Here is a 17931-nt window from a genome sequence, read left to right on the forward strand (position 1 = left end):
GGAGGAGGACCCAGCCTTGCTCCCATGGCCATGCATGTACACCCTACTACCCAACAAATAGGTCAGTGGAACACAACACACAGACACACACCAGTATCAACTCAAAGAATCCCAGTCTGCCAGTGTCACCTCGTCTGCGACCCACATTCAACACTGCCAGTCTACCGCGCAATTCAACCCTCCGAACAGACAGACACGTCCTCTGGACTAGAACAACCAGATTAAGAGCCAAGGAGAAGGAACTGCGACAGAAACACCTGAACCCCCTCGTCCTCCCTCGTCAGCCCAGGACTCCCTGTCCTCTCACCTCGTCCACTCCCCCATGTCTAACCCCCAAAACTTGAAACTGTTTCAAGAGCTTGGGGGCTGTATTTCACATCAAACAGAGACCAGTATGAGCACACTGGCTGTTATTTCTTAAACACACACACCAGCACTGAAAGTAACAATCCTATTCACTTTAGAGAAACATCCAAACATCCCATTACACACGTCTTATCATCCATTTAGAATTTCAAACTTAATTTTCTTCCAGAATAGGAAATAAAGAATAGCTGCTCATGGAGGAAAATAGATATTTCAACAGCTTAATTCCCTGGTAATAAACACATACAGACGCAGTTACTCTCTACCTCTCTCTCCCTCTCTCTCTCCCTCCCACTCTCTTACAGTCTTTTCTTACAAGCGGCTGAAATTGAGTTGGCAGGCAGTGAATAGAGAGAGGCTTCACTTCCCTATGTGTTACTCTGGCTGCCTACTGCACCGTGGAAACAGCATGCATGCATTCTGCTCTTACCTTTCATAGCTGAAATCACAAAATACATCATTAAGCTCCGAGTCCATAAGAGAGCACTATCACCAGCTCAAAGCCCTCCACTGCTGTCTCAGCAGCAGCTGGCCAGCACAGCTCTGTCTCTCTGCCTCCGAGCATGACCACACGAGAATCCATGTGACTGTGACATCAGTGCAAATGTCTGCCTGCTCCCCGCCCCCTGCCTTTGATTGGCACAGCAGGCAGCCAGTGGGGGCGCTGACAGCTCAGGCAGGGAACCTGGCCCCTTTCCCACTGATTGCAGTACTGAGGCTTGTCTGAGGGCTCGATAGGCACAGCACACTCTTACTATCTTGTCTTGCTTATCTTTTAGTGCCAGGATAAAGTCATAACAGTAGCACTGCCAGACATTTTTTTCCATTCCCTTTTTCTCTGCTTTCAAAATGTAAAGAAAATAGGAAAACAGAAGGAGAAAGAGAGACTGGAATAGAGAGAAAAGGGAAGAGAAATACAAGTAGATGAATACGTTCAATAAGAGAATGAGGGAAAGAGATAATGTAAAAACAGAGAGCAAAAGGGAGAGAATATAGAGAGAGGTTGTTTAATTCCCTGTGGCTCAGTGATAGCAAAAGCCATCTCCTCCTCTCCTCTCTGAGTGTGTAGATAGATATTACTACTCAGTCTGCCTCCAGAGCAGCGGTGGAGCCCAGACAAACGAGTGGAGGTTCAGCCCCTTCCCCTGACCTCTCCACAGGACTCACACACCTCTCTCCTCCTCTCCCCCTCTCGCTAGGCTCAAACACACAGGCTCTGGCAGGTGAGGAAGGAGAGATAGTGACGAAAGGGTTTGGCTGATCCCCTCCACCCCACAGTGACTGGCGGATGAGTTTCTCTATCGTTTTCTACCACCCTTTCTCTCGTTCTCTCTCCCTCTCTCTCTCTCCCTCCCTCCCTCCCTCCCTCACTCACTCACTCACTCACTCCCTCACTCCTCTCTCTCTCTCCATCCTCATATAATAATCTGTTCAGACCCCTTACCAGCTGGCACTTTCTGATACAATATTCTGGTTTTAGTGCAATCCGGCTCTGGCCAATAACCGGGTTTCATTTAGAATGTCCATAAATAAGCTGGTGTTCATATCATCCCTTCTCAAGATAAATCAAAAGCTTGGTACTATAAGGTTCTATCTATATTTTTGTCAAAATTGTTCTGTTCAACATTCTCTACCTACTGTATATAGTACTCTAAATACCCCAATTCATGTTGTTAAGTTCAAAAGAATACAATAATAAAATTGCTGACACCATTCAAACCAATGAGAGTTCAGAAATGTAAAGCCAATTATCTCAGAATAATATTTTTTGGTGATAAAACCTTATAGTCCCAAGCTCTCGAAATGCAAAATATTTCATTGCATTATTTATTTCATGGCAATATCTTTCAGACATATTTTCATGTTAAACGTTTAGAATTATTCAGTTTTACCAAATTAATTTGCTATTTTTGACATGTCCAGTCAACGTTGATTTTGACATTATTATCAAACATTGATTTGGCAAATATAATGTTCCATATTTACTTGCCTGACTACCCAGACCCCTTGATCTGGCCAAACACTACACCACACCCACTGACGTTAGTTTCTTCTCCGCAATGAGTCTGGATCTGAGGACCTCCCCAATCCCTTCACTGAAACCAATGGGAACCAATGGGTTGGGCCTGAGCCAGAACACACGTGGGTAAAGCAGCGGTTTGAAAATTCTTCATTGGATTTGATACTCTGATTAGTTAGAGACGATCCAATCGCTGATGACTTTGTTTGGTACAATGCCCCTGGTGCACCTCGTCACCGCAAACAACTTCAATGATGGCAGTCTCAGACTAAAGTATGTATCGAACGACAGAGCAGCGGATGTCATCAGGCTACCATATTCCACCATGTGTACACGTCTACAGCCAACTTGTCATTTTGGGACGGCTGCAGGAAGGGTATACTATGTATATAGTAGGAATCACGACCTATGATACATGAAGTATGCAAATTAACCTCCTGCCCATGACGCCATAAATCTAGAAAATGAACGTGTTTCATTACAACCTCTACAGGATCCATTTAAGGCACAATTAACACATTATCTCATGCAATGTCAGAATCGAACGGTCACTGCACAAAACATCATTCAGATGCAGATATCCTCAAACGAAGCGTGTCATGGTTACAAACGAGTGAAAACAATGTGGTGGTAAACACATTTCAATCCCCTGTCACACTGAAACCTAGTGTTTGTTTCTCATGCTGGGTTTCTAACCACAAGACACTGTGTTGCTCTCTACATGAGTCAGTCTGCTGGCCCACGCAGGGCCAAGTTAAACTGTCACTTTCAGCACAGACAACAATGTGGTGTGGTTGCCTTGGCCATGTGCTGCTACTTGCTACAGTATCAGTCAGTCTTAAACCATGGGCCATCTCACTGCTGTTACTGTGAGTTCCTTGTTTATAAAACCGCATGGCTTTGGCCCCTGGGCGGCCGGGCCCCACTGTGACCTCACACACACACACTCTCTCCTGGCTGCACTCTGATCTGCACTCTCTTCCCAAATGTTCAGATGACTGCAGATAACAACAGTTTAGCTTAAAGGAAAGGAACATCTACACTACAGTGTCTGTGTGTGAAAGAGAGAGTGGAATGGATAGAGGGGCGAGCGTATGCAACTGCTTGAGTTTGTTTGTGTGGATTGTGTCTGTGGCGGGTGTATGTTCACTGTATGTGAATATGTATGAGTTTTGTAAAACCTTGGTTGAGGACATTGTTTGAAAGCATCACTGACACAGTAAGGACAGACAAGACATACAAGCCACAATGCATCCTGAGAGTGACATATAAACTCAGCAAAAAAAGATACGTCCCTTTTTCAGGACCACGTCTTTCAAAGATAATTCGTAAAAATACAAATAACATCACAAATATTCATTGTAAAGGGTTTAAACACTGTTTCCCATGCTTGTTCAATGAACCAGAAACAATGATTTAACATGCACCTGTGGAACAGTCGTTAAGACACTAACAGCTTACAGATGTTAGGCAATTAAGGCCACAGTTATGAAAACTTAGGACACTAAAGAGGCCTTTCTACTGACTCTGAAAAACACCAAAAGAAAGATGCCCAGGGTCCCTGCTCATCTGCGTGAACATACCTTAGGCAAGCTGCAAAGAGGAATGAGGACTGCAGATGTTGCCAAGGCAATAAATTGCAATGTCCGCACTGTGAGATGCCTAAGACTAGAGGTCGGCCGATTAATCGGAATGTCCGATTAATTGGGGCCAATTTCAAGTTTTCATAACAATCGGTAATTGGTGTTTTTGGCCATCGATTAGCCGATTTCCCCCCCCTTTTTTATATAAATATTTTTTAACTAGGCAAGTCAGTTAATAACCTGTTGGGGATAGGGGGCAGTATTTTCACGGCCGGTTAAAAAACGTACCCGATTTAATCTGGTTACTACTCCTGCCCAGTAACTAGAATATGCACTCTAAAGTTTCTAAAACTGTTTGAATGGTGTCTGTGAGTATAACAGAACTCATATAGCAGTCAAAACCCTGAGACAAATCCTAACAGGAAGTGGAAATCTGATTTGTGGAATCACTTTCAAGCATTTGCCATTGAAACACACAGGGACTTATTAATCATTTAGCACTTCCTAAGGCTTCCACTAGATGTCAACAGTCTTTACAAAGTGGTTTGAGTCTTCTATGGTAGAAACTGACCCAAAGAGAGACTTGGGAAGTTGGTCACAGGGGGAGGGCCATTACTACTATGACGCGGGCGCCCATGGGAACCCTTTTGTTCCAAAACGTTTAGTAAGACAATGCAATCGTCCGCCTTGAATATTATTGAAGCTCTGGTTGAAAAAGGCCCTAAAGATTTATGTTATACAACGTTTGACATGTTTGAACGAACTTAAATATTTTTTTTTTGCACATTCGTGACGACAAGTCCCGCGCGCTTCAGTACATTATGAGTAGCCTTCGGAATGCGCTAACAAGAAGGAACTATTGAGACATAAATTATTAACTTTTTCGAACAAAACTACATTTGTTGTGGACCTGGGATTCCTGGAAGTGCCTTCTGATGAAGATAATCAAAGGTAAGGGAATATTTACAATAGTATATTTGATTTTAGATGGTTCCAATATGGCGCTAACATGTATCGCCTAGCCTATTTTTCTGAGCATACCACGTCGTTTATTGCAAAGTGTGATTTCCCAGTAAAGTTCTTTTTAAATCTGGCAATGCGGTTGCATTCACGAGATGTTAATCTATTGTAAATTGTAGCGCTGATTCACAGGAAGCATTTGAGGGAAAATATTTTCTGAACGTCACGCGCCGATGTAAAATGCTGTTTTTATATATAAATATGAACTTTATCGAACAAAAAATGCATGTATTGTGTAACATGATGTCCTAAGAGTGTCATCTGATGAAGATTGTCAAAGGTTAGTGCTGCATTTAGCTGTGTTTTGGGTATTTGTGATGCATGCTAGTTGCTTTGAAAATGGCAGTGTGATTTTTTTTGGCAGGGTACTCTCCTAACATAATCTAATGTTTTGCTTTTGCTGTAAAGCCTTTTTGAAATCGGACAACGTGGTTCGATTCAGGAGAGGTGTATCTATAAAATGGTGTAAAATAGTCATATGTTTGAGAAATTGAAGTTATAGCATTTATGAGGTTTTGTATTTCGCGCGACGCGATTACCACTGGCTGTTGTTCCCAGACAGGTTATGAACACATTCTTATTTTCAATGACGGCCTAGGAACGGTGGGTTAACTGCCTTGTTCAGGGGCAGAATGACAGATTTTTACCTTGTCAGCTGGGGGATGCAACCTTACGGTTAACTAGTCCAACGCTCTAACCACCTGCTTTACATTGCACTCCACGAGGAGCCTGCCTGTTACACGAATGCAGTAAGAAGCCAAGGTAAGTTGCTAGCTAGCATTAAACTTATCTTATAAAAACAATCAATCAATCAATCATAATCACTAGTTAACTACACATGGTTGATGATATTACTAGTTTATCTAGCTTGTCCTGCGTTGCATATAATCGATGCGGTGCGCATTCGCGAAAAAGGTCTGTCGTTGCTCCAACTTGTACCTAACCATAAACATCAATGTCTTTCTTAAAATCAATACACAAGTATATATTTTTAAACCTGCATCTTTAGTTAATATTGCCTGCTAACATTAATTTCTTTTAACTAGGGAAAATGTGTCACCTCTGCAACAGAGTCAGGGTATATGCAGCAGTTTGGGCCGCCTTGCTCGTTGCGAACTGTGAAGACTATTTCTTCCTAACAAAGACAGCCGACTTCGCCAAACAGGGGATGATTTAACAAAAGCTCATTTGCGAAAAAAGCACAATCGTTGCACGACTGTACCTAACCATAAACATCAAAGCCTTTCTTAAAATCAATACACAGAAGCATATATTTTTAAACCTGCATATTTAGCTAAAAGAAATCCAGGTTAGCAGGCAATATTAACCAGGTGAAATTGTCACTTCTCTTGCGTTCATTGCACGCAGAGTCAGGGTATATGCAACACTTTGGGCCGCCTGGCTCGTTGCGAACTAATTTGCCAGAATTTTACGTAATTATGACATAACATTGAAGGTTGTGCAATGTAACAGGAACATTTAGACTTATGGATGCCACCCGTTAGATAAAATATGGAACGGTTCCGTATTTCACTGAAAGAATAAACGTGATAGTTTCTGGATTCGACCATATTAATGACTCAAGGCTCGTGTTTCTGTGTGTTATTATGTTATAATTAAGTCTATGATTTGATAGAGCAGTCTGACTGAGCGATGGTAGGCACCAGCAGGCTCGTAAGCATTCAATCAAAATAGCACTTTCGTGCGTTTTGCCAGAAGCCCTTCGCAATGCATTGCGCTGTTTATGACTTCAAGCCTATCATCTCCCAAGATTAGGCTGGTGTAACCGATATGAAATGGCTAGCTAGTTAGCGGGGTGCGCGCTAATAGCGTTTCAAACGTCACTCGCTCTGAGACTTGGAGTAGTTTTTCCCCTTGCTCTACATGGGTAACGCTGCTTCGAGGGTGGCTGTTGTCGATGTGTTCCTGGTTCGAGCCCAGGTTGGAGCGAGGAGAGGGACGGAAGCTATACTGTTACGCTGGCAATACTAAAGTGCCTATAAGAACATCCAATAGTCAAAGGTATATGAAATACAAATCGTATAGAGAGAAATAGTCCTATAATTCCTATAATAACTACAACCTAAAACTTCTTACCTGGGAATATTGAAGACTCATGTTAATAGGAACCACCAGCTTTCATATGTTCTCATGTTCTGAGCAAGGAACTTAAACGTTAGCTTTCTTACATGGCACATAATGCACTTTTACTTTCTTCTCCAACACTTTGTTTTTGCATTATTTAAACCAAATTGAACACGTTTCATTATTTATTTGAGGCTAAATTGATTTTGTTGATGTATTATATTAAGTTAAAATAAGTGTTCATTCAGTATTGTTGTAATTGTCATTATTACAAATAAAAAAATCGGCATCGGATTTTTTAAATTTATTTTGACCCCCCCTTTGTTCAGGGACACATTATTCCATTTCTGTTAGTCACATGTCTGTGGAAACTGTTCACTTTATGTATCAGTTGTTGAATCTTGTTACGTTCATACAAATATTTACACATGTTAAGTTTGCTGAAAATAAACGCAGTTGACAGTGAGAGGACCTTTCTTTTTTAGCTGAGTTTAGAAACATGATCGTTTGTGATTGTATACTGTAATAATCGGTCTCAATAAAGGTTGCCTCTGGATAAAGCTACTTTATCCTGGGCACAGTGAGAAGTGCAGGCATTCTGGACCAGCTACAATCAGGAAATGTCTGGTGTTTCTGAGCACAGCTGCTGCCAGAAAGGCGAATTCCTCTGCTTTGCACAATGATGGAACATTCCCCTGACTACAACCCATTCACAATAACAGTATGCCAATGCTGAGGTGTTGCTGAACTCATTGACTAAATCACTGACATTGACTGAATCACAAAACAAATGTATTTTTATGAATGTGGTGATATAATGTAAGATCAATTATATGATTGTAATCTGTGAACTGTGCAACGTTACTCTGCTGTCATTGGTTTAAATTGTCTGTTGTGTGTGTGTTATACCACCTCCACACATTATGACATTGGATATCCTCCTGGGTTTTGGTCAACAAATATCCCAGGTGATGTAACTCTTTGATCTCTATTCAGTTCCACCTCAAGATGGACTGGTACCCATTATTTCTTGCATAAGTGTTCACTGAACCTATCCAAAATCAGAGAGGTAAGAAATATCAATGACTCCCTGATGTGTGTGCAGAGCCAGTGTCAGTGTGTCCACAGAGAGCCAGCTCTAGCTGTAGTTAGGAGCAGTCAAGAGCTGAGCAGAGCAGAGCTGGGCTGTGCCGGGCTGCAGTGGGCCCATACTCACTGCCTCTCTGCATAAACACCGATCCAGTCAAGTGTCTCGCGCTCCTCGCTGATTAATTCAAGCAAATGTATTTATTGTAAACAAGCCCTGTGGGATGGAGTTCAATTGAGAGGAGAAGCGGAGCCTCTACTGGTGCCCCAGAGGAGAGGAGAGGACCAGAGCCGATAATGGCCTCATTAGCAGTCTGTCAGTAGACATCCCGCACCCCACGCCTTCCCTCGCTAGCTGGGCTGGGCTGGCTTGGGACGCAGCTGATCCACATTAACTCCTATGGTACCACACCACTGCCACAGCTCTCCAGACCACAGATCATAGAGCGCATAGGGACTCAGCACTCATCCCCCTCTGTATCCCAGGAAAAATACACATATCAGTGATAGATACAACAACAAATAATCCGTAGAGTGACATGGACGATGTGTGTGTGTGTATTGCCAGCCCCCAGCTGAAGTAGAATTAACAACGTCCAACAGACACCCAATGAAAACAATACAGGTCGATTTAATATAAACGCCAAGGAGTGGAGGCCATAATATCAAACCATAACAGCACCAACCCATACGAGACAATCATAAACCAATTTAGAGCCATTCCAGGCAATTTCCTGGGGCTTCCACTTGTGGGGAAGACTTCAATAAATCACACTGACAACAAAGGGAATATCTATTTCAGGGAAAATAAAAGAGGTTTCGTTCAGTGGGTTGGGGAGCAGAGCATTTAAAGAGGTTTAAATGTGAGCGTGGAGAGTTTAGAAACATACATGTACGCTGTCATGCCTGCAGAGGAGTGCAGTGCGGTATAGTGAGGCAGGCAGAGAGGCAGCTGTAGTGGAGAGTGGTGGGTGGTAGTGGGGGTGGTGGGCTACTGACTGACACACAGTGACAGTGTGATCAGTGACCTCTCCATTAGTGACTCCTCTCCATATGTGGAGCCCCACGCCAGTCCAGCATCAGCCTCAGCCCAGCTCACAAACTCATACATATTTATAGAGCAGTAAGGCCACACAGACGAAAGACAAAAGTCTCAGTAAAATGACATATATGAGCCGGTCCACCATTACTACAACTACAGGAGGAGGTGCATTAGGTTACGTCTATGCCACAGCCATCAGTGACATAACTGTATACACAAAGTCACTAAAGTCACGACAGTCTATTTACTATAATGTGGTTGAATAAAACATGACTACAGCCTCTGCTACTAGGTCTACAACCAACATTATTTATAGAGTAGAGCTAGAAAACGTTGTTTTGTGTCCAAGCTCATCCAATCAGGGAGAGAGCAATCATACATTATAATATTTACAAGTCAATTACATTAAAGCTCTTACAGTACGTGTTAAATAAGGATGAGAAGAGAAGAGTTGCGACATATGCCACAGAAGAGGGTTCAGTAGACTTGAAAAGATGTGCGTCATGATGGAAATAAGCAATGAAAATATCAAAAGATCAAGATATTTATTAAAGGCCCAGCACAGCCAGAAATGTGATTTTTCTGTGTTTTATACACTGGGTTTACAAAACATTAGGAACACCTTTCCATGACACAATGACCAGGTGAATCCGGGTGAAAGCTATGATCCCTTATTGATGTCAGTTGTTAAAGCCACTTCAATCAATATAGATGAAGGGGAGGAGACAGGTTAAAGAAGGATTTTTAAGCTTTGAGATAATTGAGACATGGACTGTGTATGTGTGCCATTCAGATGGTGAATGGGCAATACAAAATATAAATTTTCCTTTGAACGGGGTATGGTAGTAGGTGCCATGGGCAAAACAAAACATTTAAGTGCCTTTGCACGGGGTATGGTAGTAGGTGCCAAGCGCACCGGTTTGAGTGTCAACGTCAGTCACCTGTTCGCATCCTGTACAATGTACAATGAATGCAAAAATAAATACATCTCTGCCTTATATTGTCGAGTGCTCCAACTCCTTTTTACATCAAATTAGTCCTTTTGGAAGCTTTTCTTGGTAAGCCATTCCCATGATTTTTGTCATTGTTATTGAGCACCCCTCCTTTCCTTTGTTTGCTGAAGTACAAAGGCCCACCTGAACTCCTACCGGTTTGAGTGTGTCAAGAACTGTAATGCTGCTGGGTTTTTCACGCTCAAGAGTTTCCTGTCTGTATAAAGAATGGTCCACCACCCAAAGGACGTCCAGCCAACTTGACACAACTGTGGGAAGCATTGGAGTCAACATCGGGCAGCATCCCTGTGGAACGCTTTCGACACCTTGTAGAGTCCATGCCCCAACAAATTGAGGTTGTTCTGAGGGCAAAAGGGGGTGCAACTCAATATTAGGACGGTGTTTCTAATGTTTTGTATACTCAGTGTATATTTTTCCACACTATGAGATTGGAATATTACTGTGAAATGTTCCATTTAACATTTAATGTAAATGTCCTTTTAGTGTACGAGCTGTTTGAAAAGAACGTCTGAAATATCAGCCTGTTTTGGTGGGATGGAGTTTTGGCCTGCCTGGTGACATCCCCAGGTGGTAAATTAGTTAAAAGAAAAATAAGAAAGAGTTCCACACCTCTCTGCCAGTAACAGCTAGTTTTCAGTTTTCCCCTCCCCACTCAGACCACTCGCAGACAGTCCTACTGTAGCAGAATTCTTGCTTGAGAATTTGCTCTTTGCTAAGAAGCTATTTTTGTTTAAAATTAAAATTGTAAAAAATAAACTATCACAGTTAGGCACTTAATTGTTACCCAGAAAATATTTTATATTGAGCTAAAAATGGCTGCCTTGGTCCTTTAACATGCACTTACCCAAGCCACAGATAATGTTGTGCAGGGTAGTGCATGTCTGCTCCAAATTAAATTAGGACCCTTCCAGGTATTAAGGAATACAGAGACATTTGGTAGTAAACAATTTGATAAGTAACACACTTCTCTAATTGAAAACATCAGATGCCCCCCCAGCAGCTAGTTTGTAGTGGTTTGACGTCGTTGATGTTGTCATCGCTCCATTAGGTTTAATAGACTGCAATGACAGGGCGATTCCTTTATCTTTGGGCTTTTCTTATTTTGCAATAAGAGAATTATTCCAAAGAGGCACTAAATGTGTTTACAAGAAACAATAGAATTGGCTCCTCATTTGATCAAAATGGGTCAAAACAATACATTTTTACAGTGAAAAGTATTTGATTACGGATTACAAAGAGGTTGCCGTTAGAATACAAAAATGGAGTGTACTAGTAAACTAACGTAATTGGTAGAGCTTCAAATGAATAAAAATTCTGCTCAATGCACATTCACATTAGGCTATATTCATAGAGATCATGAAAAACGGACAGAAATCTTTCGTAGAACTAAACAGGCATGTTTGATAGCACCGACAATTGTTTTGGAAATACAACTCCAATAAATCAATGGACATAACATTTGAACTATGTGTACTGACTGTCTTTAGCGCGGAGCTGTCTGTGGGGATAGAGGGGAAGCCATATGAGGCTTGAGAGAGAGGCAGCAAGAGAGAGGGAGAGAGAGAGAGATTATAGAGGCATCCCAGCCTGTGCAAGAGGCTTAGTCTGGCTAGGCGGGGAGGTGGAACCCTGTGAATTCTAATGAACTGGCAAGACTCCCCAAAACCAGCCTCTCCATCTCCAACAGGACAGAGAGGGGTAGGTGATTAGGGGCGCTGCATCCCTCTGCACCCCCTCCACGGCAAACCAAATAGAGCAGGTCATTTTCCCTGTGATAATTATGCCCAGAACCAGGCATGAGGGATTGGTAATGGACCTGCTTATTCTTCATGTGCTGCAGAGGCGCCGACTGAGGCAAAAGCATGATTATGTGGGTGACTCTAGTAAGAGTAGCAGTGGCTGTTGAAAAACTTAGCCTTTGAAGGGGAGGTTAACGAATGAACTTCATTATTGAGGAGCATACCAGGGAGAACCCCTGGAGCTTGTGATATATTACCTAGCGTCAAACCTACACACTCCCATATCACCACTATAGAGCAACATCAACTCTGGGGGAGGTAGGCATGTAAACTAAAATAGTTAACCTTCTCGCTTGAGGGGAGAAAAAAAACAAAGCGCAACAAACAAGGATGTACACAGGTTTTATATATATTTCTGTTTTAAACAGAAATTCAATGAGCTCCTTTGTGAAACAAAATGTGTATCATTGCTTTTAAATTAGAAAGTGCACTATTGATTTTCTGTCTTAATTCTCTGGATACACAACAGTGAATATCCTCTGCACAGAAAACCTCAGAAGAAAAATGATTTAGGCTTAAACTAACAGTGTTTAATGTTCTGTGTGTAACTGAGAAGAGGCCGTCCAGATCACACTGTATATATTACACTCATTTGTTAAAAATAACTCTGCTCAAGCATGAAAGTTACTTTTTCAAAGTTTACAGCACTCTATAAATCCAGTGACCCACTAGAGGGACTAGATTTTTCTTTAAGATGGAGGGAGATCTTCAGGCTATGGAGGCAAACAGCACTTAGCCTTCCCCCTTCCGTTGTGCCTTGCTGGAGTTTCTCCAAGGCGGACGGAGGGAGCTAGCACTTTTAGCCAGCAAGCTATGAACACTTTTACTCTTGACTTATGAGGATGCCATGGGTGCGGCGGAGTGATTCATCACAAGGTGTGCTCCTCCTGCACCCTCACACATTAGTAATGTGGTCCACAGAGGAGGAGGCCTGTCACTACTCTGTACCTGGACCCCACGAACAAGGTAGGTCAACAGGAGGCATCAGCGCCTGGCCCACTTTTAGTCTTTCACAGCACCTTTAAGTTTCCTCGGGCTCCACCAGCCCAGAGCAGGGAGAGACAGACATGCTGAGATGGGCCTGGGCTGGGACGCGTGGTCACAGTGAAAAGCTGTACTGTATGGGAATCTCATGCTGTACATACCAGCAGCCTACCACCCTGCATCCCACTGCTGGCTTGCCTCTGAAGCTAAGCAGGGTTGGTCCTGGTCAGTCCCTGGATGGGAGACCAGATGGTGTTGGAGGGCCAGAAGGAGGCACCTTGTCCTCTGGACTAAAATAATAATAATATCCCAATACCCCAGGGCAGTGATTGGGGACATTGCCTTGTGTAGGGTGCTGTCTTTCGGATGAGACATTAAACAGGTGTCCTGACTCTCCGTGGTCACTAAAGATCCCATGTCACTTATTGTAAGAGTAGGGGTGTTAACCCTGGTGTCCTGGCTAAATTCTCAATCTGGCCCTCATACCATCACGGTCACCTAACCATCCCCAGCTTACAATTGGCTCATTTATTCCCCAGGTCGTTGCTGCAAATGGGAATGTGTTCTCAGTCAACTTACCTGGTAAAATAAGGGTTGAATAAATAAAAAATACATACAGAACAAACCACTGATATGAGCAATATCTCATATAGGAGTTGTTTTAGTAATACTGTACATCCACAAAATCCCAAATAAGTTCTTAATATGTATCATAGAATGAGTGAAACTTGGTCAATGTCCAACGAAGCATAAAGGAATGAGTCTGCCTCAAAGAAGACATGAGTGAGATTTTCTAAGAGAAGTTTCCAGATTTCCACCTCTAAACCAACACAAGCCTGAGGGAGTTTCATCAGAAGGCTGGGTAGTCTTCTGTAATACCAGCGTAACAAAATGTTATGAGCACCAAGCACATGATCATCTGTTCTTTCATATAATATAGAGCCACTTTAAGTCAGTATAAGCCTTTGACCTGAACACTGCAGGTAATGCAAGTTTAAACACCTACCTCCGTATTCATGTTTGTCATTTTACTAGTGAAGATTAGGTGAAAAAGGCTATTTGAAACCACAACACAGGATTAAGGGATAATGCTGCTCTGTGTCTTCTGAGTCGACCTTGATTCTATAATCCAGCACAATACTGGGTAACAGCGTATTTCCCTTCTCTTACAGTCAATACACTTGCTGTACAACTGTTCAGACATAATGGCAAACACTTAATGATACAATTCTAACTGAGGGAGAAATCTACATCGACCAGATCTTAGCTGTATACACTTCACACTTGGAATCCAAAGAAAATAACTGCAAAAAGTGACAATATTTTACCGCAATTGATTTGTTTTATATTTCTGTTTCCTTTTCTTTGAATGTAATTCAATATTTTATGCTGTTACATAGATTGCAAAAACAAAAGAGAAGAAAACAAAGAAGGAAACATTGTTTTTAGTCTCAGAGAGAAAAATCACCAGTAAGTTGATTTGAAATACTCAGGCTCGCACTTTAATGACCGGGGGGTGAAAAATGAAGTTGATCTTTAAAGTGAGCCAACCTGCAGTCAGCCACGGCATCATTAAGGAGACTACCACTTAATCAGAGAGAGGACACCAATTTAGCAGGAAGCTAACTATGCAGGAGGAGTCATCGACCCATTATCAAGCATCATAACATGACATATGACCAGGTAGGTTATACAGCATGCATTTCTCAGCTAGCCATTTTTACTAACCCCCTCTCTCTCACAGTTTTCATTTTTTCACCTCTCTGCCGCAGACACAGTAGAATGAGAACCTTCCTTTGATGTCTGGGATCCTATAATGCTGAGGCGTTCAAATCTGCATGCCTGTTATCTGTGGAATCTTAATGATCACAGCTAACATCACAATGGGTTAACCACATTCTTCTGTCCTCAAACTGCATTTATGCACCCAGAAACATTAATAACAGAACAGCACCAGGGGCCGGATTCACAAAACATTTACTTACGAAAAAACGTAAGAAGTTTCTTAAGGAAAAAAATAGGAAGTTCATGAGATAGTTCGTAAATGAAATTCCTCAAAATGTTCTTAGAAATTCGTAGTTTTCTTAGGATCTTCGTAAATATCTTCTTATGTGGCATTGACATTAGTGACGTGCTTGAAACCAATACATAAGCCTATGTGACAGGGATGATTGGATTTGGTTATTTGGTTATTTTTCACACATTATAGCCATCAGACTATCTATCTATATCAAATCAAAAATGGATAACCAAGAAAATAGATTGAAGTGATGGTGGAGGAAATAGCAGCCAGGAAAAGGTTGCTGTTGGGGAGACTTGATAACTGCGGGGTCACTGCAAAGACGAAAAAGAAAGGATGGGCGAGAGTGGCTGAGTCCTGTCTCTGCCGTCGGGGATATGGCAATGGACAGTGACGCCGTTAAAAAAAAAGTGGTCCGACATCAAGTCGGCTGCTACGAAGAAGGGAGCTGAGAGACCATTCATGTGGACCAGCTGGAGGAGGTGTCGTCCATCATAGAGATGGTGGTAGAGGGACTGCGCGACCGGTAAGTTAGTGAGCTACGTTAGCTCGCTAACGTGTAAAGACATAGCCAAAATAGCTAACGATGTTAACGTTAGCTAAGATAGCCAAGTTCTTCTTTGCAAATTGACGAGATAGCGCTAGCTATTTAACACTTCTAGAATATTGTAATATATTGTTAATTACTAGCTAGCTCGATAATGTGTGTTTAATTTGTATTCTTACTGTATTTAAATATCCGGTAGCCAATTGTGTCTGTGCCTCAAGAAAACGTTAATGGTTACAAAAGTATCCATTCGTCTCAAGACAAGGGTTTACCTGTCCTAAAACTAAGTACATTTCCAAGAAGAAATCCTAAAGCATTATTTTCAAGAATCCCATTTCTTCTTAACTTTTTTCTTAGGAAGAAACTTAGGAAAAACCTTAAGAACATTTCCAACAACTTTATTGAGGAACAGCAACTTTGCTTAACTTTCTTCAATAGTTAAGTTTTGTGAATCTGGCCCCAGATCTCTAATGAAAGTAATCCAATACAATGTTCACATGTGATCAACTACGATGAATAGATCACCAACAGCTTCACTGTAATTGTTTCTTGTCAATTGTAGTGATGCCTTTATGTATCACTGTGCTTTCACTGAATAAAAGTGTGCTCTATATTTCAGCATGCTATTGCATATGCTCTAGTCCAGGGGTGTCAAACACATTTTTCTCAGAGGGCCGCATTCGGTCTTCAACGAGGTCTGGAGGGCCACAATGAAAATTGGCTATATTTCCTCACCGTCAAAATTTGTAAAAAAAATGGTCCTCTATCCGTTTTTGGAATTTTTGTATGCTGCCTGACTGTCTAGCCTTCATATAGGTGATTATTTGCGAGCTGGACACAGTCAAGAAACGGTATAAATGTAGGTTCATTATAATTTCTACGGTTTCGATTTGGTTTATGTCATTTCAAAGAATATTGAGTTTGCTCCCCCACCCCCCAAAAAACATCAAACCCCTTCGTGGTATCCGGGCAGTATGTTTGACACCCCTGCTCAAGTCTATTTGATTTAAAAAATTCTACCAACCAGCAGTTCTATCCCTAAAATAAATACAATTAACATTGCCTCCTCAAATTCACATTACTTCTATGCAGCTCGATTTTTTTGTCTTATTCTGCTAAAGAAACAATCACAATTAAACACAACTATGACAATGAACATCTTAGTCTGCATAGTTTATTCAACAATATTACATCTGAATAATTCAGGAATTAAATAATATATGTTAATTATGGGCCACATTATTCAAACCTGATATCATTTCATCTGCATTTTCATAGTTATTATAATTGCAAATCTCATAATAGAATACTTTTGATCATAGAAATAAGATCTCCACCATGGATGTTGTCAATTGAGCACTACAATTACTGTAATTCTTTCCGGGTGTTCCACAAATTTCATAGAGAATGGAGGCAAGAAAAATGTAAAAAATGTTAGCCTGAGTGTGGTCTGTGTGTAGGAGAGGAGAGGACGAGAGAGCCTGCCTGGGTGTGGCCTACCTCTTCTCTCTTCTCTCTTCTCCAGAGGAAGTTAATGATGGTACAAGGACATTTAATTATGGCACCCATCTTAAAGCTTCCCCGTCAGCATCACTCAGGATCATATCCGGAGGAGCTCTATGACCTCCTCTTCTGTCGCCCTCCATGAATCAAAGCTTTCATTACATGCTGACACTCTTGTCCTGCATTGGCTGGACGATGTACATGCACCCTGGGAAAGTGATGAGGCACAGGAAACCTGACGAGTGACAGATAACCTGCGTTGTAAGGCCGGCCCTACTCACTCTGTGGCATGGTGCGTGTGTGACGGTCTGCTTTACCCTGCCTTGCCAGTCATGCCAACCTGCCTACCCTAACTAACCATGCCATCTCAGCAACCCTTCAGCCCCTCACCTGGGGTGGCAGACAGCCTGCAGAAGAGAAATCGCTCACAGCAGATGGGGCCAGTAATTTTAGCCGGCCCGTCCGAGCATTGTGTCCTTGTCACATGTCACTTACTCTTGTTTTCTGGCCTGACAACACTTCAAGACAGGGCCTTTCAGGTTGGGGTGAGACATAAAGAGACATGGTGAGGAAGAGCTGACGAGGCCTCTCTTCTCCTCTCCTCGCTCTGGCTCAGGCACTCACAAAGACACAGCACTAGAGAAGAACCAGATTAAGGGCCCACAAAGACAGCCTCCCAGCCCTACAAAGACAGCCCTCTAGCCCCACAAAACGCTGCGGCAACCCCCTCCCCCTCCCAGCTCCCCACGTCACTCTTCCTTTCACACACACTGTAGCCCCAGGAGGTGATAAAGAACCCACTCCATTCTGACAAACGTATGCAAAGAAAGTGCATTTTACAAAGGACATTTGTAATTTTATAA

The 17931-nt window shown here is 42.1% G+C and overlaps 1 protein-coding gene across 2 annotated transcripts in view; it reads right to left on the bottom strand.

Annotated features, from left to right (window-relative positions):
- The window catches only part of LOC115151994 (nuclear receptor ROR-alpha A-like), a 254716-nt gene that overhangs the window by 60455 nt on the left and 176330 nt on the right, over window positions 1-17931 (bottom strand). Inside the window, exon 1 of one of the 2 annotated variants that reach the window (XM_029696404.1) lies at window positions 797-948. The exons of the other annotated variant lie outside the window; for it this stretch is intronic. Coding sequence (XP_029552264.1) covers window positions 797-827 — 31 coding nt within the window. The 5' untranslated portion in view covers window positions 828-948. Of the gene's footprint in view, window positions 1-796; window positions 949-17931 lie in introns of those variants that run through there. 2 annotated transcript variants of the gene reach the window in all.

The sequence above is a fragment of the Salmo trutta genome, chromosome 17, assembly GCF_901001165.1.
Source record: "Salmo trutta chromosome 17, fSalTru1.1, whole genome shotgun sequence".
Classification (NCBI taxonomy): domain Eukaryota; kingdom Metazoa; phylum Chordata; class Actinopteri; order Salmoniformes; family Salmonidae; genus Salmo; species Salmo trutta.